Source organism: Myotis daubentonii, chromosome 2 (assembly GCF_963259705.1).
Source record: "Myotis daubentonii chromosome 2, mMyoDau2.1, whole genome shotgun sequence".
NCBI classification, from domain to species: domain Eukaryota; kingdom Metazoa; phylum Chordata; class Mammalia; order Chiroptera; family Vespertilionidae; genus Myotis; species Myotis daubentonii.
Window position 1 is genome coordinate 180,075,413 of NC_081841.1, and position 25,716 is coordinate 180,101,128.

Here is a 25,716-nt window from a genome sequence, read left to right on the forward strand (position 1 = left end):
ACCCTTTAATCAGCTCCTAGGAGGCCTCTGTCTGGCAGACAGTTAAACTACCATAGATGCCCGGGAGTGAACCGGAGGAGCAGTGTGCTGCAGAACTATTTTCCTTGAGGCAGTCTTAAATTTTGAACAATCTCAGTCTCAAGATCGGACATGATTGATGCCCTCCCCCCCCCCCCCCAGAAATGTACAAACTAGCTACAGAGCATTGGCAAGGCAAGGACACCTGGGGCCCATAGCCCGGGCTTGTCTGTGAGGTGTCGATTGAAGGGAGGTGGCCTCCTCCGTTGCAGAATGAAAGGCCCTGCTTTCCAAGCTCTCCACGCTGCATCCCGGAGCAGCTGTGAAAGAACGCAAGCAGCAAAATTCCTTTCTAAAGTCAAATGTCACAGATGTCTGAAAATCTAACACCTAGGCCAGTTTCTTAATATATTTTTGAAAAATGAAGTGTCCTGTAAGTAAAGACCCTAAAAATAGCTTGGGATTGATTATTTTGTGAAGTGGAATGGCGGGGCCTTTGGCATTTCAGGAAACATAAGAGCCTTGTTTCTTTATCCTTGAACTTCAGTCTTGCCTTTGCTTTGAAGATGAGCCCCACAGCTAACCTTGGTATTTGTTCTAGTTGGCTGTCTGGGAGCGTGGGTGCTACAAAGCAGCCCCTCTGTAAAGACTTCCAGCAGAAGGGCTTGGAAATGCGGCAGCTGGTCAGCAGGGACCACCAGGCCCTTAAGATAGCCCTCCCTCAGACAAAGTCTTATAAACAAAGCCCCATGCACCCCCACCAACCCGCCAGAACAGTCTGCAGGCCATGAGTTGGTCTGGTTTTTTATTCTCATAGAATGAGGTCTTATCTGGGACATATCTCTCAGGTGTTTTCTGTTTAGTCTAGCTGTGTTTTGTTTGTTTTTATTGATTAGAAACATAGCCATGGGGGGGATGCCCCCAGCCTGCCTTCCTGTAATTGTTTCTGTGAGAATCAGTGAACCCAAGACCCTGTGATTAGCTCAGGACAGACATCTTTGTTCCCTGAGCAACCAGCAGGATGCCTGGCCCACAGGAGGGCGGCAAGAAATGCTTACTACGGTGGTTCTCAGACTTGAGCTTGCTTCAGAGGCACACCCTGCAGAGCTTGTTAAAACAGATTGCTGGGCCCCACCCCCAGGTTCTGACTCAGGACCTCTGAGCAGGAACCTGAGAACCTGCACTTCGAACAGGCTCCCCCGGGTGGCTGCTGCTGCTGTTGGAGAATCACTGGGCTGAGGATTCTGGGTTTTGAAGTTCAAATAATTTATCCCTGGGAAAGCTCCTTACCCCCAACCTACTTGGCAGCAACAGGGTAAAAGCCAGCCACACCTGCTGGAATTTTCCTACAGGATAAAACTGAAATCCCCTATTTGTAGCCTTATTCCTTTAAGTTAGACCCTGGTCCGTATGAAAAGGCAAATGCTCATTGGAGGAGAATCAGGAGTTCATATGACAAACATTTGTTAAGCATATTCTACATACCAGTCACTAAACTGAACTCTGGAGATTTGAAAATCAATATTTACAGTTCTTATGAATTAGAGAATAAAGATATCTACTTAAAAATAATTACCAGACAGCCCAGCTGGTGTGGCTCATGGTTGAGTGTTGATCTCTGAACCAGGAGGTCATGGTTTGATTCCCTATCCAGGGCACATGCCTGGGTGTGGGGTTGATCCACAGTAGGGGGTGTGCAGGAGGCAGTTGATCAATGGTTCTCTGTCATCACTGATGTTTCTATCTCTCTCTCCCTCTCCCTTCCTCTCTGAAATCAATAAAAATATATTTAAAAAATGATTGTCAGACAGTGTGGAAAAATGGCCCACAGGATGGTCATCAAAAGAAAATGAAGGGAGTCAGGCAGAAGCATCACTTCAGGGTGCAGGTTGGTAAGGCCTTGGCAGCCTGGTGACTCAGCTGATCCTTCAAGGGAAAGACCTTCTCCTCCTCTGTGAGGGGCTAGAAAGACAGGAGGGGGAGACAGCAGGAAGTTGCTGAATGCCCAAGGAGGACGAGGAAAGGGAATGCCAACAAAGAAACAAGGCCAGAGGAACAACTGGGAACAACCACTTCAAAATTCTAGGTTCCACACTGGAAGGAGGCAATGGGAGTGGGATTGACTGGGATGTTGGCAGTAACACTGAAGCACATGTCAAAAAGAAGTGAGAAAACGAAAGAAAAAAAGTAGAAAATAATGTGAGCAGGAGACCCTGCTTCCCAGTTCAGTCCAGAAACTTCTAGGAAAGATAGACGGTGCCTTGCATGTAATCAGGGCCAGTGCTGGCATATCTGAGAACTTGGTGAGCATTAGAAATGTACCTGTATTTATACATTTCTCTGGGCAGATGAACTAGAAAATGCTGCCTGTTCTTCCCCACTCACGCAGGGCACTGAGGAATGTATTCAAACAAAGAAGGCTCTTGGTGGATGCTACCTGTGTATTCAGGCTATACATCACGCCCAGAGTGATTTCTGGGGCCGTAAAAATATTTCATTCATTTCTGGGTTAGTGGAAGCGGGAGAAAGAAAGCAGGCTTCAGGCCTTTGTAGTGACACTGTGGGTTGTGTACGTGGAGAAATTTCTCTGTGGGTTCCTTTTGGCTGCAAAATAAGATGGTCTGAGAAATGAGGGATGCTCCAGATAAGTGGCCCCAAGTGGACCTCGCAGTCAGCTCTTTGATCGCTGAGGCACTGTCCTGCTTTTAGAATCTATGGCTGGAGCTGATCCACCTGGCCATTGACATACTGACGGGGGAGGAAGCCTGGAAGTGGATTTATTCAATAAATATTTATAGAGCAACTCCTCCTTTCATCACCTTGCATTTGGGTAGCACTTTACTGTTTACAAAGTCTTTTATGTTTCCTCTATAATCTGTCCTTCATGGCAGCAACCTTGTAATGTAGACAGGAACTATTATAAACATTTTACAGATGAAGAAACTGGATCGCAGAGAAATTGACTCACCCAAGGTCATGTGAAGGATCCTTGGCAAAAGGAGAGCTAGAAATGCTGGCTGTTAGGACGGGGTACTTTCCACCAATCCAGAGAATTCTATGTTGGCTGATAGAAGAAATGCACAAGCCCCTAAGACAGTGATGGCGAACCTCTGACACGCAAACTCATTTTTTTGGTTGATCTTTCTTTGTTAAATGGCATTTAAATATATAAAATAAATATAAAAAATATAAGTCTTTGTTTTACTATGGTTGCAAATATCAAAAAATTTCTATATGTGACACGGCACCAGAGTTAAGTTAGGGTTTTTCAAAATGCTGACACGCCGAGCTCAAAAGTTTTGCCATCACTGCCCTAAGACAGTACCATCAAGAGAAATATAATGTGAGCTACATAGATAATTCTGAATTTTAAGGCACTAAAAATAAGCAAGTGAGTTTAATTTTAATAATGTTTATTGCAATTTGTTAAAATATTATCAGTTCATCCTTAATAACTGTTAAATAATATTAATTAGATGTTTTCACGTTCTTTTTGTTTCACACTGAGTTGCTGAAATTACTGTGTATTTTAAAATACACACTGATTTTATACCCATCTCAACTTGGTTACTGAATTTTGATTGGAAATAGTTGATCTGTATTTAGACCTCATAAAATGTACAACTGAAAAGTAGATTCATGTACTCAAGTCAGTCCAAGAACACTTAAAACTTTTCCAATAACTACATTGAGGATCAGTTTTAAGTTAAATTTACAATAATTAAGAATACATAAAATGTTTAAATTTAGTTCCTCTGTGCACTTGGTCACATTTCATGTGTTCAATGGCCACACGTGGCTAGTGGCTTCTATTTTAGAGAGTAAAACCCTGACATGTCACCCTTCCTCCCAGGAACTTGCAGTCTGTATTTTGGTTTATGTGTTCGTACAGTTTAATCTTGTCCTTTGGTGGCCATGTTAAAAGTTGGTCTCCATCCTTACCCGTCAGTACCCATCTCCTTTAGTGGCCTCCTCTAACCTAATCCAGATCTGCTCTCACTTCCTCGTTCCCACAGCTGCCTGCCTATACCCTCCAGAAGATGGAGGTTGTGAAGGCCCAAGAGAGGTGGTATCCTTGATAAAAGTAGCTCTATAGCCTTTAGGCTAGAAACAGAGAACAATCTGGGAGAAAGAGTGGATTTACGGGAGGTTAGGATAGCAATATGTTTAGGTGCAATATGACGCCCCTTCCTTTCCTTCTGGAACATCTTTGACATACACAGGACTCTGGCCATCAGAAAGCTTGGCTCCTCTGCTTTTAAAAGCAAGTTCATCTTGATAGAGTCTGGCCATCTAAATTCTGGTTGGACTTTCCTCGTAAGTAGAAATGGTCAACTGTCTCCCAGAAAAAATATTTGTCTTGTTATCTAAGAAAAAGTGTACCCCATTCATGGGACTGGGTTGAAGGCATTGTTCCTGTTTTAAGATGCCAGGCCGGTGTGGCTGAATTCTCAAGTGGATTGAACATCATCCCCAGTTCAATTCCTGGTCAGAGCATATGCCTGGGTTGCAGGCTCTATGCCCAGTGGGGGCATGTGGGAGACAGCCGATAGATGTTTCTCTCTCATCGATGTTTCTATCTCTCTCTCTCTCTCCCTCTTCCTCTCTCTCTCTCTCAAATCAGTTTAAAAAAACATACTAAAAATTAACGAAATACTTTGAGTAATTATTTGTTCACCATCGCTGCATAAATACATGTTTGCCTGTTTCTTTTCCTACAAGGGAAGCCTGGGCAGAGACTATGCTTCTGCCTTTGAGAATGAGCGTTCCTGTGTCTTTGTTGTCCTGTAACTCCATTGGACCTTGGTCCATAGGATTCATGGGCTCCATAAATATTTCAAAAATATAAATTAGAGGTGTCCAAGCCATCATTTTACATCTCCTTATGGTTAGTGTCTCAGCTCCACCGAATACACACACAGAAAGGGTTCCTTTTCCCTCGCTCCCCTCATCCTTTGTTCTTCAAGGGGGTAAGAGGTGGGGGTTGAGGTAATGAGGGTGCAGGTCCAGGCTGGTCTGTGAAACCTGACCCAGAGTAAATTTGGTTATTAAACTCATCTTCTTAAATGCCCTAAGTTAAGCTATTTGATGTTAGCTGCTGGGAACACAATGCTGCCAATCAGACAAGCAGGAGCCTGCCTGTCCCCTCAAATATTTTACAATTAAAGTGAGGTATGTCTCATAGCTTTCCAGGTTGCCAATTTCCTTAAATGCCCATCCAATTAAAACTCATTCAAACACTTCTACTAATAAGTAAAAGAAATCTTGGGATGAAGTAGCCCTTTCCACTCATCCCAAGAAATGGCCTGCTGAATAAATGTTCCCATGATCAGATAAGTTTGAGAGACACCATTGCTTCTCTTCCCTATTAGAGAGTCATTCAAGGCCAGGAGAGAAAAAGCCCTATTGCATGGAAGCCTGTTCAGGTTGGTTTACCTGGAGTTAACTAAACTTAACTGATTGTGGGGCCTACTTTTTTAGGGAGCACTTACAAACCACTTACGGATTATTGTTCTCTGAACTTATTTGGAACATGCTGATTTTAAATAATATGCTTCTAGTCTCCATTAAGTTTTTAGTTATACAATTTTTGGAAGAACATCAAGGCTAGGCAAGTATTTAAGGTTGCTTGTGACATATACAATTTGTGAAAATGATCAACTTCTGATATTTAGCCCTTTATTCATGCTTGACCCCAATAATGTTAAAGTGTCAATGTTTTAATAATTTCACAATCCTTGAAAATAGCAAAAGAAATGAAATAGGCTGATTTTAGAAATCTGAATTTACTAATTATATTTCTGTTGAAGATGTTTAATTCCAGCATTCCACAGAACAGAGCCATTTTTATTTTTATTTTTTAATAATTCTTTATTGTTGAAAGTATTACATATATCCCCTTGTTTCCCCCATTGACCCCTTTGAGCCCAACCCCCCCATCCAGGCCTTTAGAACCCTATTGTCTGTGTCTATGGGTAATGCATATATGCATTCAAGGTCTTTGATTGAGTACCTCCCACCCACCCACTCTCCCTCTGAGATTCCCCACTAACAGAGCCATTTTAGATTTAGACTGAAGTCTAAACTGAGCTAACCTAAGACTAACTTGCATGCCTTCAGTCAGTGAGTCAATCAGCACTTAAATCATCAATAATTACTTTAAAAAATAATATTTTTTATTGATTTCAGAGAGGAAGGGAGAGGGAGAAATAGAAACATCAATGATGAGAGAGAATCGTTGATCAGCTGCCTCCTGCACACCCCACACTGGGGATCAAGCCTGCAACCCAAGCATGTGCCCTGACCAGGAATCAAACCATGACCTCCTGGTTCATAGGTCAACGCTCACCACTGACCATGCTGGCCAGGCATCAAAATAAATATTTTTTGAGGACCTAATAGCCATGAACTAAGGCTCTAGGATACAGAATTGAAAACAACAAACACTCCTTATTCTCAAGTGCTCTTAGCACAGAGTGGGATACTAGCCTTAAGGAAGTAATAACAGTAGACAGAAAAGTATGAGAATAAATATCAGGAAACTTCTACCTATTCAGCTCTAAGTTCAAATCTCCATAAACCAGAAAGGATATAAAGGAGGGGCCCACATTTCATCCAAAAATGACAATATCCTTATTATATAAGGAGAGACACATCCCAGATAGTTGTTTGTAACATTTTCAATAATAAAATCAATGGCCCAAATGTGAAATTAATTGGAAGCCACAATTCTATTGCACTGTTTTAGCGATTAAGCCCATTAGATTGAATTGTTTCTGAATGCCTAATTATTGTGTCTGCCACACTCATCTCTTCGAGTCGTTCCTAACTTTTGGACTGCTGCCTGGATCGTCTCTGCAATACGGTTGTAGTTGAGAATAAGCTCAAAGCGCTCAGTTGCATTTTTGCAAATTCTAGATAAGAGCTAAAGAGTTTGTTCAAGTGTCGATTCCCTTGAGTTTGGGTGACAGTTGATATTTTATTGGTGTTTTTCAGGTCCATGATTTAAAAGTGCCTGTGGGAAGTCACTTTGGCTGGAAACTGCAGCCAGGGAGCTCCTGTGTTTTCAAGTCTTGTTTTCCTGTCCAATACACGTTACGTCGACCTTACAAGTGGATGAAGATACCTCAGTTGTCTGACTTTACCAACTACTTGTTTTCAGAGTTTATAAAGGTGGGAGGAAACAGAAATCCTGCTAAGAGCTGAACATCTAAGTGGCTTCTTCTACAGCACCATCGATAGCTGTGAGCTTCGAACTGGATATATTCTCCCAAGGAGTGCTGTGATATTGAAGTTCCTTATTAGAAACAGTGTGTCTGCAACACAATCAGGAGACTGGGACACTGACAGCCAGAGATGACACTGAGCATGCTTTTGTTTCGGCCTGCAGTCTTCAGGTGGGGCACATTGATTGATGAGTGACTGCTTGCCAAGACGTTCTCTTCTCACGCTGTTCCTTGGATTGGACTTCATTAAGCAATTTATCACTTAACCTTCAGACTTACATGTGGGGTTTTACACAACAATAATTTTGCATCATTGGAACTTGGGTTGATTTAATCACTTAACAGAAACGAACAGAACCCAAATTACTTGCTTGCCATGGCTTTGAATGTTGCCCCAGTCAGAGACACTAAATGGCTGACGTTAGAAGTCTGCAGACAGTTCCAGCGAGGAACCTGCTCACGCTCCGACGAGGAGTGCAAATTTGCTCACCCCCCCAAAAGTTGCCAGGTTGAAAATGGAAGAGTAATCGCCTGCTTCGATTCCCTAAAGGTAAGACAGTGCATTGAATGTCATAGCAACGCCACACTGAACTTTCAAATGAAATGTTTTTCATTGTACTTTTACAGAAGTTGAACAATTGTTTTTAGATTCTGTTTTCTTATTTGTGGTGACTATTGGGGGATTTTCATTCATTTTTTTCATATGAGGCATAGATAAATTTTTTACAGATCCATGTTTAATTTAAAAATACATGATGCTATGTTTTTGGTATGGCATGACATTCATGTACCCGAGTTTTAAATCAAAGTCTGGCTTGTGACAACTAAAGATAAATATTTTATTAATCTTTGATCTTCTGGAGGTTATGTACAGGTGAAGAAACTGAATGTGTCACTTATGTGTGCCAGTTATCTGATTCACCTCTTGAAGAATTTTCTACTCCTGTGGCTTTCTTTTTTTTCTTTATTGATTAAGGTATTACATATGTGTCCTTATTGTCCCATTCCCCCTGCCCCCCCCCCACTCATGCTCTCACCCCCCTGTTGTCTGTGTCTTTTGGTTAGGCTTATATGCATGCATATAAGTCCTTTGGTTGATCTCTCCCCCTTACCCCTACCCTCCCCTACCTTCCCTCTGAGGTTTGACAGTCTGATCAATGCTTCTCTGTCTCTGGATCAGTTTATGTCATTCATTATATTCCATAAATGAGTGAGATCATGTGATACTTATCTTTCTCTGTCTAGCTTATTTTGCTTAGCATAACACTCTCCATGCTGTTGCAAATGGTAAGAATTCTTTCTTTTTTTTTACTGCAGTGTAGTATTCTATTGTGTAGATGTACCACAGTTTTTTTAATCCACTCATCTGCTGATGGCCACTTGGGGCTTTCTTTCTTGACCAAGGACTTCCTAAAATACTTCTGAATATGATTTTCATTCTCTTTGACAATTTGACATGCCTAACAAATTGTTGAGTACACCCTCAATACTCCTTGAGAACCTACTATATGAAAGTTAACACATAACACATCACAGAAGAAACTAATGTGATTCAAGATGGCTTCCTTGATGAGTTCACTGGTAGAAAAAATGCAGCAAGCACATCAGCAAACAACTATAACTCAAGACAGAAAGGGGCACATGCCTTAAAGGGAGAATAGAGAGACATCTTCTGTGGGGGTTGATAGAGGAGAGAGCTGGCTTCTCCTAACAGCTGACTGTTTCAAGAAATGTTTTTGAAGGCTGTGCACTTGAGTTGTATACTGAGTTGGGTAGAGTTTGGACTTAAAGAAATGGGAAAACAACAATAATAAATCTAATAGAAGGAAATGGGGAGACAGCCCATAATTCTTTGAGGTTTATTTTGCCCTAAAATTGTGGATTCTATGAAACTCAGATTGTCTATGACAGTCCTAACATTATCAGATCTTGTTTACAATGAAAATAAGTAAGATCTATAGCTTAAAAAGAGCTTAATATTTACATCTCTGCACAACTTTATTTAAATATGATTACCAAGCAGTTAAAAAAATGTTGGTTCATGCTCTTGATAAATGACTTGGGAAATTACTGTGTATGAGTTTACAAAGTAGTGTTCTTAGCCTATTCTTGGGTTTGAATCTTAAAGTAAAAAAAAAAAAAGTGTTTTATAAAATTTTAAGTCAAAATTAAAATAAAAGATTTTAAATCATTTATTTTAGTATGCATTAAAGGGTAAATTTATCTATACACTAAAAACAGAAGACTACATTGATATCCCAAAAGAAGTCTTTTAAGGGTTAAAATTTTTAAAAATAGATATACTATTTACCTCACTAACTATCCCTATTTTATTCATCTTTAATCATTAAAAAATATTAGATTGGACTTTAAAATTATGAATTATTTTGTCTACACATAAATGAATAGATGGACAAATTATAATTCATATAAACTGTAACAGTATAAGCAATTCTTATGTTAGTTTTTATTTTTCTTTTATAGTCAAAAAAGAAAACGAAGTATGCATTTGCTTCTGTGATCATCACCAGTAGAAGCAGTCACTATAAAAGGCAGTGTAGATGAAAAACTAGATAACAAGAACTTCCACATACCAAAGAGGTCAGCAACGAGAAATTCATTTTTCAGCCCAGCCAGCATGGTTCAATGGGCAGCCAGCAGGTCACAGTTCGATTCCTGGTCAGGCCACATACCCAGGTTGTGGGCTCAACCCCCAGTGGGGGGCATGCAGGAGGCAGCCAATCAATGATTCTCTCTCATTGTTTATGTTTCTATCTCTATCTCCCTCTCCCTTCCTCTCTGAAATCAGTAAAAGAATATCTTTTTTTAAAAAAGAAATTCATTTTCCAGATTATCCCTAATTCCTTCATTTTGTTTATCCAAGCCTTCTCCGATATTAACTATTAAACTAACATTTTAGCTAGTTTCTTAAAACTTTTAATTTTTTAAACTAATTAGGGAAAAATTCCTGACCTATTAAGGTACATGTTTCTTGACTATCAACAAGACAACAGATCTTTACAATTTATTACCTCACTATGGATTCTCCAGGGCCATAATTGTTTAAGGATTCCAACCCACGGAGAAAGTAACCAAGAACAGTTATATTTACTGTAAAAACATAAACCTAGCCATGAGAATGTTGAGCACTGTTCAAATGAAAAGGAACTTTACCCTTTGAAACAGCATGGAGGGATCTGAAGAGTACTATGCTAAGTGAAATAAGCCAGTCAGAGAAAGACGAGTATCACATGATCTCACTTATATGTGGAATCTAATGAACAAAATAAACTGTTGAACAAAATAGATCCAGAGACATAGAAGAATGGAACAGACTATCAGATCTCAGAGGGAAGCCAGGGATGGGTTGGTGGGAGGGGAGAGATCAACCAAAACCTTGTATGCATGTATGCATAACCCATGGACACAGACAATAGTGTGGTGAGGCCTGGGGTGGGGGAAGGGACTGGGCTAGAAGGGGTCAATGGTGAAAAAAGGGGACATCTGTAATACTTTCAACAATAAAGATTTAAAAATAAATAAATAAATAAATAAATAAATAAATAAATAAATAAATAAATAAATAAAACAAATAATAAATTGGATCTTTTTTAAAAAAATCATTTTCAGAAGTGTCTAATAGAACCGTTTTCCAGTGTTGACGCCTAGCTACATATTGCCTCAAGTCATCGGTTCCCTTTTAGAATTGTAAATGTTCAGCTTATTTAATTTGAGTGTGTGTTATATATTTTTTTAAGTTGTCAAACTATAAAGAATGTGAAAAGAGCCCGCAGGCACAGGAGGAGGGCCAGAATCGAAATGCCTGCTCAACCACTTCCCAGCCGTGGGTGTGTCGTTTATCACGCCGTAGCTTTGTTGTCCCATCAGTACAAGAGGACAATCGCCTGTAAACCTGACTGAAGGGCGCACAGTGTCCAGCGCGGTGCAGGCGTATTCACTCTGCAAGGTGGTTGTAAGGATTGCAAGTCCTTACGACTGAGACTGGTAAATAAAACACTCACTCGAAAATCAGTAGCTAAAAAAAGAGTGACGATGCTGATAATAATTGAGCTATTTGATTTTATTTCATCGAAATGTTAAAAAGACAGTGTTGGCCAGTAGCAGCAGCCTGCAATAGCGAAAAGGGCAGGGGCATTGAAGTCAGACAAGCCGGGCTTGAAGAAACCCTAGCTGGGACACATTATTTTACCTCCTTGACTTCAGCTTCCTCCTATTTAAAATTGATATATAATAATTCCTACTTCATGAGATTACTTCAAAGGCTAACTGGTCTAAGACATGCCAGATGCCCAGCACAGGGCCGGACATGGTGGGGACTGGCAATGTTCGTTTCCTTCCCTTCTTACTAAAGTATCACAGTACAGGTGCTGATTTTGTGACTGGCTATGCAGGCAAGAGTCTTAAAATTTCCAATTCTTAAAGCATCCAACTCTTCATGTGTCCAAACTCACAAAACTACTGTGTGAGTGCTAATACCTCAGTGATACAAATTAGTCATGACATTAAAAGCAATAATGTTTGAGGCAGGCATCATTTTTATTGTTATTGAAATGATATTTTCTGCAAACACTAGGAGGTATTTTTATTCCCAAAAATAGGTACAAGGAATCGGTGTTGACCTATCAATATAGAGACAAGTCAGTTGTGAGGCTGAGATATTCCTTTTTGTTTTGTTTTGTTTTGTTTTTGTGACAAGTTATTTGTATACAGGAGTACACTTCCATAAATGCATACTAAACAAATGTGTGGATGTTTGGAAAAGAGATTTGCTGAACTCTTGGAAAAGAGAGTTTTACATATATAAATGCTTTTATAAAAGATGTTTCAGAAAATATAGCAGAGCTGTTGCAGTAGCATTTGTATTTTATTCACAATGCTTACCTTGTTGCGTTTTATGTAAAACTACTGAGCATGCAAGAATTTGTGGTTTTGTTGTTGATACAGTATTATTATGAACAGTGGAATAGCTTCTATCTTTTCTGGAAGGCCAGAACATCCTGGAACATTGTATTCCACAGTCAGGTTAACTTAACAAAATACAAATTGCTTCAAAGCAACAAACATCTCCGTAGCAGAGGCCTTGACCACCATCTCTACTCCTTTATGTCCATAAAACAGTTGCCCTCTCAGTTTGAGATTTTTCTTTTCAGGTTCTTCCTCCTGTAAATGATAGAAACTCATGTGAATTTCTTTGCAAATTGAAACCTTCAGAGAGGAATAAGTGAAGCAGCTTTAACACACTGAGATTAAAGTTTTGGCATTTATCACTTTCATCGGCATTTAATATATTTGCTCCAACATCTGAATTTGAATTCAGCTTCAAAGAACCATTTTTAAAAGTATGTTGCTAATTTTTGCAAAAACAAAACACTCCTAGAGTCTTTGAGAAAATTGTTTAGACCTTACATTATCTTTCAGGATAAAAACCAGTACAAAGACAATGTGATTCTTTTCATGCCTAAGTCAGATGATGTCACTCCTCTATTCAAGGCCTCCAGTGGAATCCCATCTTGCCCTGAGTAAAGATCTTTCAATCCTTACAAAAGCTATCTAGGGTCCAGGAGATCTGCTTCCCACCCTCAGTCACCGGCTTCAGACTTACCACTGTACCCTCATCCAGCCACTCCAGTCCTGCCACTTCTCCGCTGTCCCCAGATGTCCTGAGTAGGCCGCTGACCTTGGGTGTGTGCACTTGTTCTTTGCTCTGTCAAGTATATTCTTGCCTCAATGATATGAAAGCTATCCTCTCATTCCCTTCTGATCAAAAATGCCAACAGTGAGGGCTTTCTGCCAGCCTTATTTCCAACAGCAGTTCTCTCATTGCTGGGATCCCATTTCCTCATCACCTTGCTTTCCTGTTCTCCTACTCACACATTTGGGTTTTGTTCTCTATTGGTCTCCCTTCTCCACTCTGCCAGAATAAAAACTCCATGTAGATGGGGATCATAACCTTTTTTTTTTTATCACTGTGGTATCCCCAGAGCCTAGGACAGCATCTTGTACATAGCAGATGCTCAGTCAGTGTTTGTTGTGTCGTAGGGCATGTTCATCAGGAAAGTATTCAAGCCTCGCAAATAGAGCTGCTGCCTATGGCTGTACAGGGGTGCACTGCATACTAGCAATGCATTTCTCATCGTAGCCTATGTGATTGGCACCCCTGGAGTTGTGCAGTGCAACACCTGTACATCAGTATCCCAATAGATTTTAAAATCAGGAAGCTCTGTGAATGGATCGGAGATACAGGAAGTATAATGCAATATTGGAAAGTTGACAAGTAAATGATTTCATTTTTCTGAAGCTACATGTGATACAGAAACTATGTTTTTTAATTCTCCAATTCTTTCTAAATTTCAAAAGTGTAAAAAAGTAGATCCTGCTCATTTACCTAAGGGATGCTGGCTGTCAGTTGGCTGTTGGCAAATAAAATTTTAGTCTTCTTATTTATAGATGAAAATTTTAAAATTAAAAGTGGTAGGTATGTGACCATTTTGGACAGTCCTTAATAACATGTCAAAAAAGATATCAGAATATGTCCTTGACCTTAATTTGTGTTCCTGAGTTCTTAAATAGAGGTTAATTCTTTTTGTAAAAATTACTTGAATATTTTCTAAATTATATGCCTAATTTTGGCCTGATTCAAAAATATAATCTCAGACAATTATTTTATTGTCAGTAGAAATCACTGTAGTAATACAATGCCTACGATCTGCCAGGAACTTTTCATGTGTTATCTATTTATTCCAAAATTTATGTAAGGTAACTATTATATAATCAGCCATTATAGAGGTTCAAAAATGTAAGTAACTCACATGTAACTCGTAAATGATGGAGAAGGGATCTGATCTGAGGACTGTGACTTCGAATCTGGCACCATAATTTCCCCCCTCTTAACCCCTCTTACAGAATAAATAACTGGTGTAAATAATTCTAAAACTCCTCATAACTTAATTATATTCACTTTAACAAGTTTAGCATATTAGAATATTTTTTAAAGAAACCTTGTAAATTAGAAGCCCCCAGGAATAAAACTGTTCAGAAAATTAAATATTAAATATTTAAAATAGAAACTGCAAGAGAAAGCAAGGCATATGTATTTATTTCTGTTTGTATCTGTATACAAATATTATACCATCACTGACTAGGCCTCAGTCACTTAAGTGCTTTTGTCCAAGATGTGTGCGTGTGTGTGTGTGTGTGTGTGTTTTCACATGTGATTCTGAAATCATATGTGATGTCATGTTATGATGTAATAAAATGTAGGACAGCTTCATAGTTTAAGGATTCTTGGATCCACCAATTATTACTTCCTGCATAAGAGGTCCACTTCCCTATCATCTGACTTGTACCCTCCCCGTCAATCAACCACATCTCCTTCATGCCCTCCCTCAACACTATGCAGACTTCCATGCACCAGTTTTCTCCTCTAAGTAAGTGTCCCAGTGCAAGCCTGTAAGCCTCCCAAAGACAGGACTGTGTCCCCTTCATCTTTGTGCCCCAGCACCTAGCATGGCTTCTGGCACCTAGCGGAAATGCAGTAATAACCATCCGAAGAATGCATCCCCACAACTTTTCAAAATGGACTTATTGATGATCATCAGTGAACCTCAGACCCAAATCTTTTCTGCATCACCGTTCACCATTCCCTCGCACATCTCCATTTTGTTTTGTAAGCCCGGTCAGCCTCTCTTTAGAATTCTCTCCTGCTCTTCCCCTCTTCCCCGTCCCTGCTCCTGGCCCTTTTGCCACTCCAACCTTCCTTCCTATTTTACCTCTAATGCTACCTCTTCCTCCCCTTGCTCCCTAACATGGAGTCTCTCCAAGACTGTGTTGGATTTTTCCTAGATCGGGTTCAGTGATCAGTTCTAAAAGTGTGTCTGCACTCACGTATTCAATTCCCACATCTGTGCCGATCAGCCCCAATTCTGCTGTGTGCCCTTTCCTTGACAACTCTGTATGAATGGTCTATTGTCCCCTGCAGCTCAACACATCTAAATCCAAACTCTTCATCCTGTCCCCACCCTAAGCCATCACCCCACTTCAACCCTATGCCTTGTTCCCCAGACACAAGACCTTAACGTGATCCTGTTCACCATGCCAAGGACTCTTAGTTTGTTTTTTGTTGTTGTTTTTTCTTCTCTCTCTGGTTCTAGGGAAGTATAACATCTTTAAAAACTAATAAAAACTATGGAATCTTTACCCAGAAAAGTGGCCATACTTACAGACTATTCTGCAGTCTTGAGATCTCAAGGGTTTCATGTTGGTATCTAAAAGCTATCTATGGACTGCAAGAGAAACCTGACACATTAAAGTGGGCACAAGAAGAACAGAGGGTCATGAAAGATACTTTTTGGTTATTTCTCAAATTTGCCTACAGCCAAGATTAACACCACATCTTTCCTAATCAAGTCACATCTTTCCTAATCAAGCCAGGAGGTTAAGACTTCAATATATCTCTTTTTTTGGGGGGGGGGGGATGGGAGCTATAATTCAACCCATAACAATAATATCTAAACACTGTAGACTAATTGAATGAGCCCAAATTGGATTTCAGAATCTATCTCTACATACTGCCCTGAATAGCTACTAGCCATCATTGGAGCTGGCAAGAGAGGAGGCTTAAAGAAATCCAGTCTTGCGCTGGCAGGTGCCTCAGTTGGCTGGAGTGTAGTTCTGTGCACCAAAAGGTTGTGGCTTTGATTCCCAGTCAGGACACATACCCAGGTTGCAGGTTTGATCCCCCATTGGGGCGCATATGGGAGGCAACCAATCAATGTTTCTCACATCCATGTTTCTATCTCTCTCTCCTCCCTCCCTGTCTCTATAAAATCAGTAAAAACATGTCCTTAGGTGAGGATTAAAAACAAAACAACAACAAAAAACTCCAGTCTTTGGTACTAAGTAGAAGAAGGAATGATGATAAACTGGCATTTCTATGATTATAATATTCTGTGGTTAAAGTATGTAAGAAAAAATAACTCATAGAAAAAAATGGTAAAACTTATCCCCCCCCAAAAAAAACAATGGAGTGAAATATTAAATTTAACCTTAATTATATTCTTTAATAGTTACATTTGTTTGTTATTCACTTTGCCTTGGGTGATGATGCTAGCTTTGGTTAATCTGTGTAGAAGTTCTTAGGAAACCATTTCTCACCAAAGCACAGGGAGAAAGACACATTTATCATATTAAAGAATTTGTTTACTATTCTATTTGTTCTGAACTGGAAATGGCATTTTGTCAGTATCCTTTTTTCATTCAAATTGTGTGTGTGTGTGTGGGGGGGTATTTTAGGATGTTTTTAATATAATGACAAACTAGGAAGCAACGATTTAAAGTAAAAGCCCTGGCCTGAAAAATGTATATTTGATCCCTGGCTTTCCTGAATATAATATTATATAATTTCATCTTTATGGGCTCCAAGTGGCTCATCAGTAAATAGTCATTTAATCATTTGTTCATTCATTCATTCATTCATTCCCTCTTTAGCAAACAAGAGGTACAAACTCAAAACCTGCAGGAATCAGCAAGTAATATGAATGAGTGACTCAGCACTTACTGTTGGCAAGATACAGGACCAACCACTGGAGACTGCAGAAATTAACTGAAGGGCACATAACCATTCTAAGATGGCAGCTGCCACCCAGCAACAAATAGCTGTTGCCTGCCTTGTGAAAATCTTGGGGTTAAAAAAAAAACAGATACAAATTTTGATGTGAAGCTTCTCAGTTTTTTTAATTTCTTTTAAATTTTTAATGTTTAATTAATTGTTTTGAGGTAACGTTGGTCACTAACCTTATGTAAGTTTAAGGTGTACAACATTATAATTTGATATCTGTATGAACTATAGCATATGTACCACCAATCCTTCAACTTTACCCACCACATACATTTGACCTCTTTTACCCATTTCTCCCTCCCCTCACTCTCCTTCCCCTCTGATAGCCACCATTTTTTGTCTATATCTATGAGTTTTTTTGTTTTGTCTTATTTGTTTGTTTCTTTTTTGTTTTATATTCCTTCCACATATGAGTGATATCATATAGTTTTTGTTCTTTTCTGTCTTACTTATTTCACTTGTCTTAGCATAATACCCTCAAGGTCCACCCATGTTGTTGCAAATAGCAATATTTTACTGTTTTTATAGCTGAGTAATATTCCACTGTATACATGCACCACATTTTTTTTATCTATTCATCTGTTGATGGACATTTAGATTGTTTCCTTATCTTAACTATTGTAAATAGTGCTATAATGAAATAGGAATGCAGATAACTTTTCTAATTAGTGTTTTTCTTCATATTCTTTAGATAAATGCCCAGAAGCAGAATAGCTGAATCATATGATAGTTCTATTCTTAACTTTTTAAAAATATATATATTTTTTCATTGATTTCAGAGAGGAAGGGAGAGGGATAGAAACATCAATGATGAGAGAGAACCACCAATCGGCTGCCTCTGCATGCCTCCAACTGGGGACCAAGCCCACAACTCGGGCATGTGCCCTTGATCAGAATCGAGCCTAGGACCCTTCAGTCCACAGGCCAAGACTCCATCCACTGAACCAAACCAGCCAGGGCAATTCTTAACTTTTTAAGGAATCTCCATACTGTTTTCCGTCATGACTATACCAATGTACATTGCCATCATTCATGTATGAGGATTCCATTTTCTCTGTATCATTTCTAACACATGTTATTTCTTATATTTTTTTTTAAATAGTCATTCTAACAGGTGTGACATGATATCTCATTGTGGTTTTGAAGTTTCCAATTTTGAAATTTTGGCAACAAATTAAAATATTTTTAAAACCTGAAGTTCAAACAAAACTCATCTATAGGATGGATTCAGCCTGTAGACTGCCACATTTAACCTCTGAAATACACAAATATTGACCATGCAATAGCTGTCGCTAAACACTGGGTATAGAACAGCATATACATCTTCCATCAGAAGAGATAATTAATAGCAGAGTGGATTTACTCTGCTCTTAATCATCCTTGAAAGACTTCATTTACATTGTTTTGGTGGTTCACTCTCTAGTTTTCCTCTTACCTCATTGGCAACTACTTCTCTCTCCCCCTCCCGGAAACTCCTTCCTTCTCTTGATCTCTAAATGCTGGTGACTCTCCAGGCTTGGTCCTTGAACATCTTCTCTACATTGCCTCAGACCCTCAGTGGATGCCTCACTCTTCTTATAACTCATAAAGCATGTTCTTGCCTCAGAGCCTTTGTACTTTCTGGCCCGTCTGCCAGAAAGCTAGACTTCCTAATTGAATGACCTTATCCAATCCAGTGGCTGTAAACATTTTCTACATGCTGAATATTTCTTAATTTCTATGTCTATCCCTGATTTCTCCCCTGAATTCTAGACTTGTGTATTCAATTGCCTACCTGACACCTCTCTCTGGACATTTAAGTAATATCTCAAATTTAATATGTCCACTTATAAGTTCTTGATTCCTCCTTTAACCTAGTTTTCCCATTGTACCTATTCTCTATAGATGGTACCATGCACTCGGTTGATCATATAAAACATTTTGGAACCCAACTTAAATTTCTTACTATTACCACCATATCCAATCCATCAGCAAGTCTCATTCTCTGTATCTTCAAAATATATCCTAAATCCAAGCACTTTCAGCACTATATTCATGACTACCCTGCCCCAAACCACTATCATGTCTCATATGGACTATGATAATAGCCTACAGTAGCTCTCACTTTTTGCTACTCCCTACCCCAGAAGACATAGTGACTCATAAATGTCATGTAATTCTCTTGCTCAAAATTTTCCAATAGATGTTCATTTCATTTAAGGCCCCATGTGACATGTTGAATTTCTAGCCCCCAAAGTTGACCACACTCCCCCTCACCATGGTTCTCCCATCACATTGGCCTCTTTGCCCCTTGGGGCCTTTGCAAGGGCTGTTCCCTCAACCTGTCATGTTCTTTCCTCAGATAACTGGAAGACTCAATTTTTTACTTTAGTCAGGATTTCACTTAAATGTCATCCATCTATCCACTAAAGCACCCTCAGAACGTATCCTTAAGGGATGTTATCTATCTGCACGTGTCTTCCTGGTCTGTCTCCACCGCTCAAAGCTAAGGCTATAAGGTAGGGATCTCATTGCTTTATCTAGGCACCTGGCAGCTATTGGGTGCTCAATCATATTTGTAAGTATATAAATATATCTTTAAATCCTACACTTTTAAATATCCCTGCTCCAACAAATTCAAATCACTATTCTGGTTACCTACTGTTCAATTTTTTTCCCATTAATCTATAGGCAGAAACATATGTATATATATATATATATCTACACTGATAAAAGAGAAAAATGGTAATTGGCGTACGACGCTACCCTTTTCATTGGCTAATCAGGGCTATATGCAAATTAACTGCCAACTAAGATTGGCAATTAACTGCCAACAAGATGGCAGTTAATTTGCATATGTAGGCACAATGCAGGGAGGGGAAAGGGAAAGCAGGAAGAAGCCCCCTGCCACTGACAGTGATCGGAAACCCAGGGGGGAGCTAAGAGCTGGGGGGCAGGGCAAAGGCGGCCCTGGGGCCGCCTTTGCCCTGCCCCCCAGCCATGATCAGAGAATCAGGCGCCTTTGCCGCCCTGGCCAGTGATAGCAGAATGTAGGGGTGGAGCCAGCGATGGAAGCTGGGCACGGTCGAAGCTGGCAGTCCCAGGAGCTAGGGGTCCCTTGCCTGGGCCTAAAGCGGAGCCCACGATCGCGGGGCCACTGCAGCTGCGGGTCCCCGCTGCCCGGGCTGGATGCCTCAGCCAGAGGTGTTAGGCCTGGGCAGGGGCGGAGCCTGCAACCGCAGGGAGCTGGGGGTCCCCTGCCCAGGCCTGACACCTCTGCCGGAGGCCTCAGGCCTGGTCAAGGGGCCGATCAGGCAATCAGAGGGTGATGGGGGTCTACGCCTCTGGCTGAGGCATCAGGCCTGGGCAAGGGGCAGAGCCAGCAATCAGAGGGGTCTGGGGGTCCCCTGCCCAGGCCTGACACCTGGGCCAGAGGCATCAGGCCTGGGCTGGGGGCAGAACCAGTGATGGGGGGAAATGAGGGTCCCCTGCCCAGGCCTGATGCCTCTGTCAGAGACGTCAGGCCTGGGCAAGGGGCCGATCCTGCGATTGGAGGGTGATGGGGGTCAATGCCTGAGGGCTCCCAGTATGTGAGAGGGGGCAGGCGGAGCTGAGGGACACTCCCCCCCCACCAAACCCAGTGCACAAATTTCGTGCACGGGGCCCCTAGTATATATATAATCAGTTAAAGGCTTTATATAAATAAGCTCTTTGGTTTCCAACCCCAAAGTTGTTTCTGGGCCATTTCATATTTTTGGATGCCCTGATAAGTAGGTCACGTGGAGACTTGCCGACAAGTGTCAGCTAAGAGCTATTAAAATTCATGTAATGGCTGTTGGGCCACCACGAGCAACACGGCAGTTCCCAACAGCCTGGCCATCGACGGATTCTGGTGCTGGACAATATTTTCACTAATCTGTTGTAAAATAAGGACACTGATATACCTTTGTATTTTTGTGTTTTGCTTTTTATTGTGGTAAGAACACTTCACATGAGATCTACCCTCTGAACAAACTTCTAAGTGCACAATACGGTATTGTTAACTATAGGGACTATGTTGTAGAACAGAAGGTATTCATCTTGCATAACTGAGACTGCATGAAATGCTTATTTTTCATGAAGGTAAATTCTTCAAATTTAAATGTGTTTTTTTATTCCAAGACTCTTTCCTTCTTATTTTTTCTGATTATCATAATATTTCTTTTCTAAAATGATTGTCTTAGTAGATGAGTTTTGTTGTTCTTTTTTTCCTTTATGTTCTTACTCAGCAAAAAAAAAAAAAAAAGTGGGCAACTCTATGTCAGTTTCCCATTCCTCTTAGAAATATTGCTGCTCCATAAAATTCAAAGAGAGGGCCCTACCTATCCTAACTATTTAGCCTGAAATCCCCACCATCAGACATACTCCTTTGAGACACACACACAGGAAAAGCTTTCTCATTAGAAAGTCACTGTTGAGTCCACATGTTACCTGAGAGGACCCTAGAAGTTCTTCAAGCCTTTTCCTTTTAGCAAACGATGACAGCTTGATCCATTGACTAAGCCAGCGATTTTCAACCCATGCCTGAGGCAGACACACTGGTATAATGCAAGAATTTTTAAAACATGCAATACCTGACTATTTAGTCAGAGGCACTGTCCTCTTTTCCCTTAGGTTGACAAATTAAAAAATGACAGTAGCCAACACAACAATAGCCATTGGGTGTGAGTGAATCAAAATTATACCTATTTTTTGTCAGATGGCAAAAAAAAAAAATAGATTTTTTGGTGTGACTCAGAATTTTAGTAATTAGTGTATGTGTGCCATGAGGTGAAAAAGGTTGAAAATCGCTGGACTGAGGTAATTTTCCTTTTGGTGGATGGGGAAGGAGACCTCACACATTAGCTCCAGTGTACAGGAGCAAGTCCCCAAACCACAGCAGGGGGCTCACCCTGGTGGGAAGACCGGGGTTGTTCTGGGTAGCTTTACCAATGACAAACTTCACCTGTGTTACAATTTTCCAACGGATTGGCCAGTTAAAACTAAATAGCATATTCTTTCCACTTGGTTTGGTTCAATTTCCTTTGGCTCAAAGATTATAGTGTAGTGTGCATTACTTTCTCGGCAGTGTTGTGACCAAGAAGAATAAAACTGATAGTCGGAGAGTAAATCCTCCCCGTGAGCACCCACCTTTGGATTTCAGGAAGTGAGTGGATGTTGACATATTTATTTGTGGTCAACCTTACCTCACAATCTTGCTGAACCAACCAGCATTTTGAGAATATGACTGGTGAGACTATTTCCTTATGACTGAGGTCTTATCCACAATGAATCTTAAGCCCTGAGAAGATATCACCAGGAGATAGAGGAAAGGAAAATGACTCAGATGATTTTTTTAGTTTTGTTTTGTTTTTCAATCTTTAATTTCTTTATTGATTAAGGTATTACATATGTGACCTCATTCCCCCCATAAATACCCCCCCCCCACTCATGCCCTTGCCGCCCTGTTGTCTGTGTCCATTGGTTGGGCTTATATGCATGTATACAAGTCCTTTGGTGGATCTCTCCCTCTTACCCCCACCCTCCCCTACTTTCCCTCTGAGGTTTGACTCAGATGTTTTAACCAAGTTAAAACCAAACAAAATGACTAGATTCAACTTTAGGCATGTGTTTATATTTCATCTTACTGGAGCATTTCATATTCTTAAAAAAAGTATTGCTTATAATTTTTGGCTGAATAAATGATATGCATACTAAGGTACATTAGTAATCAATATTAATCTAAAAACCTATCTGTTGAAAAGCAGAGTTCAGTACATATAAGCTTTTTAAAAATGCCCATATGATCCACTACTCAAATCTCATTCGGAAGAGTATTTCAAGTGCTCCCAGCCCTTAGTAAAATCGTTAATAATGACACTAAAGATATCATTTCCACACCTGTCATGAAACTAAGCACTGACCCAGATGCTCAGGATCTAAAATTAATCAGCAGCAGCCTCATTTGAGAAGTTTTAATTCAGATCACTTCCCTTGCATTCCCGTTGGGCACTCAGTTGTTAACAGAAACTGTTATATCTGGAAAATATTGGGATAGCAGACATCTTAACAAAGAATTCTAGTAGATCCAGATGTTCTGAGCGGTATATAAAACTGAGGAGGAAGAAATTTCATTTCCTAGAGAACTTCCATATCTTTATTCATTTATTTATTCTACAAATAGTCGTCGAGCCACTACTAAGTGCTTAAACAAGACACAGGAACCTTATTCCCATGGAACTCAGAGGGGAAGGAAACAACAAGAAAACAAACCAATCAAATAATCACTATTTATCAGGACTGTTATTCATTCACAGGCATCGACCCAGGCACTGGCAACATGGCATGTTATAAAAGCAGACAGTTTTCCTGACCATGGGATTTTCATTCTAATGAGAGTGACAGCAAACAAATGGGTAGAAACAGCACCCACACACACACACACACACACTAAAAAATTAGTTATTTCCAAGCTGTGAGAAGTGCTAAGAGGGACACAAACAAGGTACTTGGGTAGAAAACAATGCGATTGGGGAAGAATTTAAACAAAAAGGGTGGCCTGGGATCCTTTCTCCAAGGAGTTGCTTCCTGAGCAGCGACCTGAAGGATGAAAAGAAGACAGCCATGTGAAGAGAGAAGAGCTTCCCCAGGAAAAGAGAGCGCTAAAGCCTTGAGATAGAGGCACTTGGCCAATTTCTGGAAACAAGAAGCCAGGGTGACCAGAGCATGATCAATCAGTTAGGGGGAAAAGGGCCGGAGACAATGAATAAGATGAAACTGTGTAGGCGTTTGAATTCTATGCTCACTAGTAGATTTAAGCAAGAGGATGACATACTCCAATTGCCTTGTGAGAAGGCCACTGTGTGCCTGGAGGAGTTGCAGGAGGAGACCCGGACAGTAGCTCAATTTCAGAGTATTTACATGGTCCAAATTACTGCTAATGCCACCTGGCTGGGGTGGGTTAGCAGAACTAGAAAGGGGTGTGTAGACTTAAATTATATTTTGGAGGTAGAATTATTAGGAAAGGTGCCTCATGACAGGGTAGTAAAAAAAAAACACGATTACTATGCATCCTAGCCTCAGTTCTTCCTTACCTTAATGGTACCTAGAACTGATTGTTTGAATGGGGGAACGTAATTCCTCTTACTAGTAAGAGTACTTTCTCCAGGCCCTCGTGGGCTGCTGGTTATTTCATTCTTAATGTTCTCAAAGGTTATTTTCTCTGTGGTCACTCAGAAGCTGGGTGTAAAACAAAGCTCCAGAGAGGACTTGGTTTATGACCTGAACAGACATACAGCAATGTAAGATCAGACTGCTAATATAGAAATCTTTCTAAACATGTCTTGTGTAATTGAAGCTTCTATTAATTTTTTTTTTCTTGGCTAAGTCTTGAGACTGGCTTAAATCTCATGAACTTTTTCTTAGATGTTTTAAACAAAAAGTTCTATTGGATAATTTGTTTCTCAGAATTATTTTTTATTTCCATTTCAATCCTAAATTTTAAAACCTAGATTATTCTTACCTATTGCTTTCATTACACTGTAGAAAATGTTGCCAGGATCCACATCTTTCAGGGAGCTGTATGTCCCCTAAATTTCTAAAATCTCTAACTGAAGTAAAAATAACTTCTTGATAAATGGTATAATTTCTTTTTTATTAGTTTACAGGTTTTCTTCTCATGAAGTTCACATTGACTTACATTTTTCTGAGATAATTATCTCTTTCACTAAAGTTTTCAATTTAATCACTCAAAGTAATTTATTTTACTCTAAGTCTCAATAGTCTTTCTAATTTTAATAAATGTATTAATCATTTATACATTTAATAATTTATTTTAAAATAATAATTTATTTTGCCCTAAGTCTAGATCTTCTTGCTAATTTTAATAAATGTATTAATTATTTATACTTTATCATTTATTTCTCTTCTAATTTTTTCTCGGGTTAAATTTGCCAGATTTGCCAGAGATTTGTGTTTTATTTCAAGAACATTTTTTTGGTCTTAGCTATCAGTTCTACAAAAGATAGATTTCTTTTTTCTTATTATGTTTCTTGTATTTCTGTCTTTATTATTTTCTTTCTTTACAGCTTTCCTTAATTTCTTTTGTTATTTAGTCTAAATTTCTATATATAATGTTTAGTTCTTTTTCTGTAATTCTTTTCTTTCAAAAGCATTTAGGGCTGTGAATCTACTACATAAAACAGCTTTGGCTATATCTCATATTTTCTGTTCAAGAATGTTCTCACATTTGCTATTTTCTTAACTCAGCTATTATTTATGTGACTATTTCTAAATAAGCAAGTAATTTGGGATTTTTTTCTTTAAAGTTTCAATATTAATTTCCAGTAATCTTTTATTATAAAGATAATAAAATTGTGTAATTTTTACTTTAGAAGTGCATTGAAATATTTTGTGGTCCATTATATGATCAGTGCTTGGTACATGATGTAAATGGTACATGATGCTTGAGAAGATGCATTTCCTGTTCTTAAGTACAAAGTTATGTCAATGCATAGATATTTATTCAAACATTGAATAATTCATGTATTTTATGTCCTTAATTATTTACTTTTGTCTCCTTGACCTACCAGACAGTTTTAGTAATGCATGAAGTTTTAATACTACTCATGCAATTCCTTGAATGTCTAACAGTTTGTGCTTTTCATACGATGATGCTGTTCTTTGTGCTTAGTGTTTCATGACTTTGATGGCTTTTTCATTGTTATACCTTGTACCAATATGCAATTAAGCTTTTGTCCAAGGTTATTATTTTTTATTATAATCGTACCACCACTGCTTTTCACTTCATGCTTTACAAATATATCTTCTTTTATTCTT

The 25,716-nt window shown here is 39.4% G+C and overlaps 1 protein-coding gene across 7 annotated transcripts in view; it reads left to right on the forward strand.

The window, feature by feature from the left end:
- MBNL2 (muscleblind like splicing regulator 2) overlaps window positions 1–25,716 on the forward strand; it is a 164,682-nt gene that overhangs the window by 45,384 nt on the left and 93,582 nt on the right. For all 7 annotated transcript variants that reach the window (XM_059684980.1, XM_059684979.1, XM_059684982.1 and 4 more), the window contains exon 2: window positions 7,015–7,794. In XM_059684980.1, coding sequence (XP_059540963.1) covers window positions 7,621–7,794 — 174 coding nt within the window. In that variant the 5' untranslated portion in view covers window positions 7,015–7,620. The remainder of the gene's footprint in view (window positions 1–7,014; window positions 7,795–25,716) is intronic.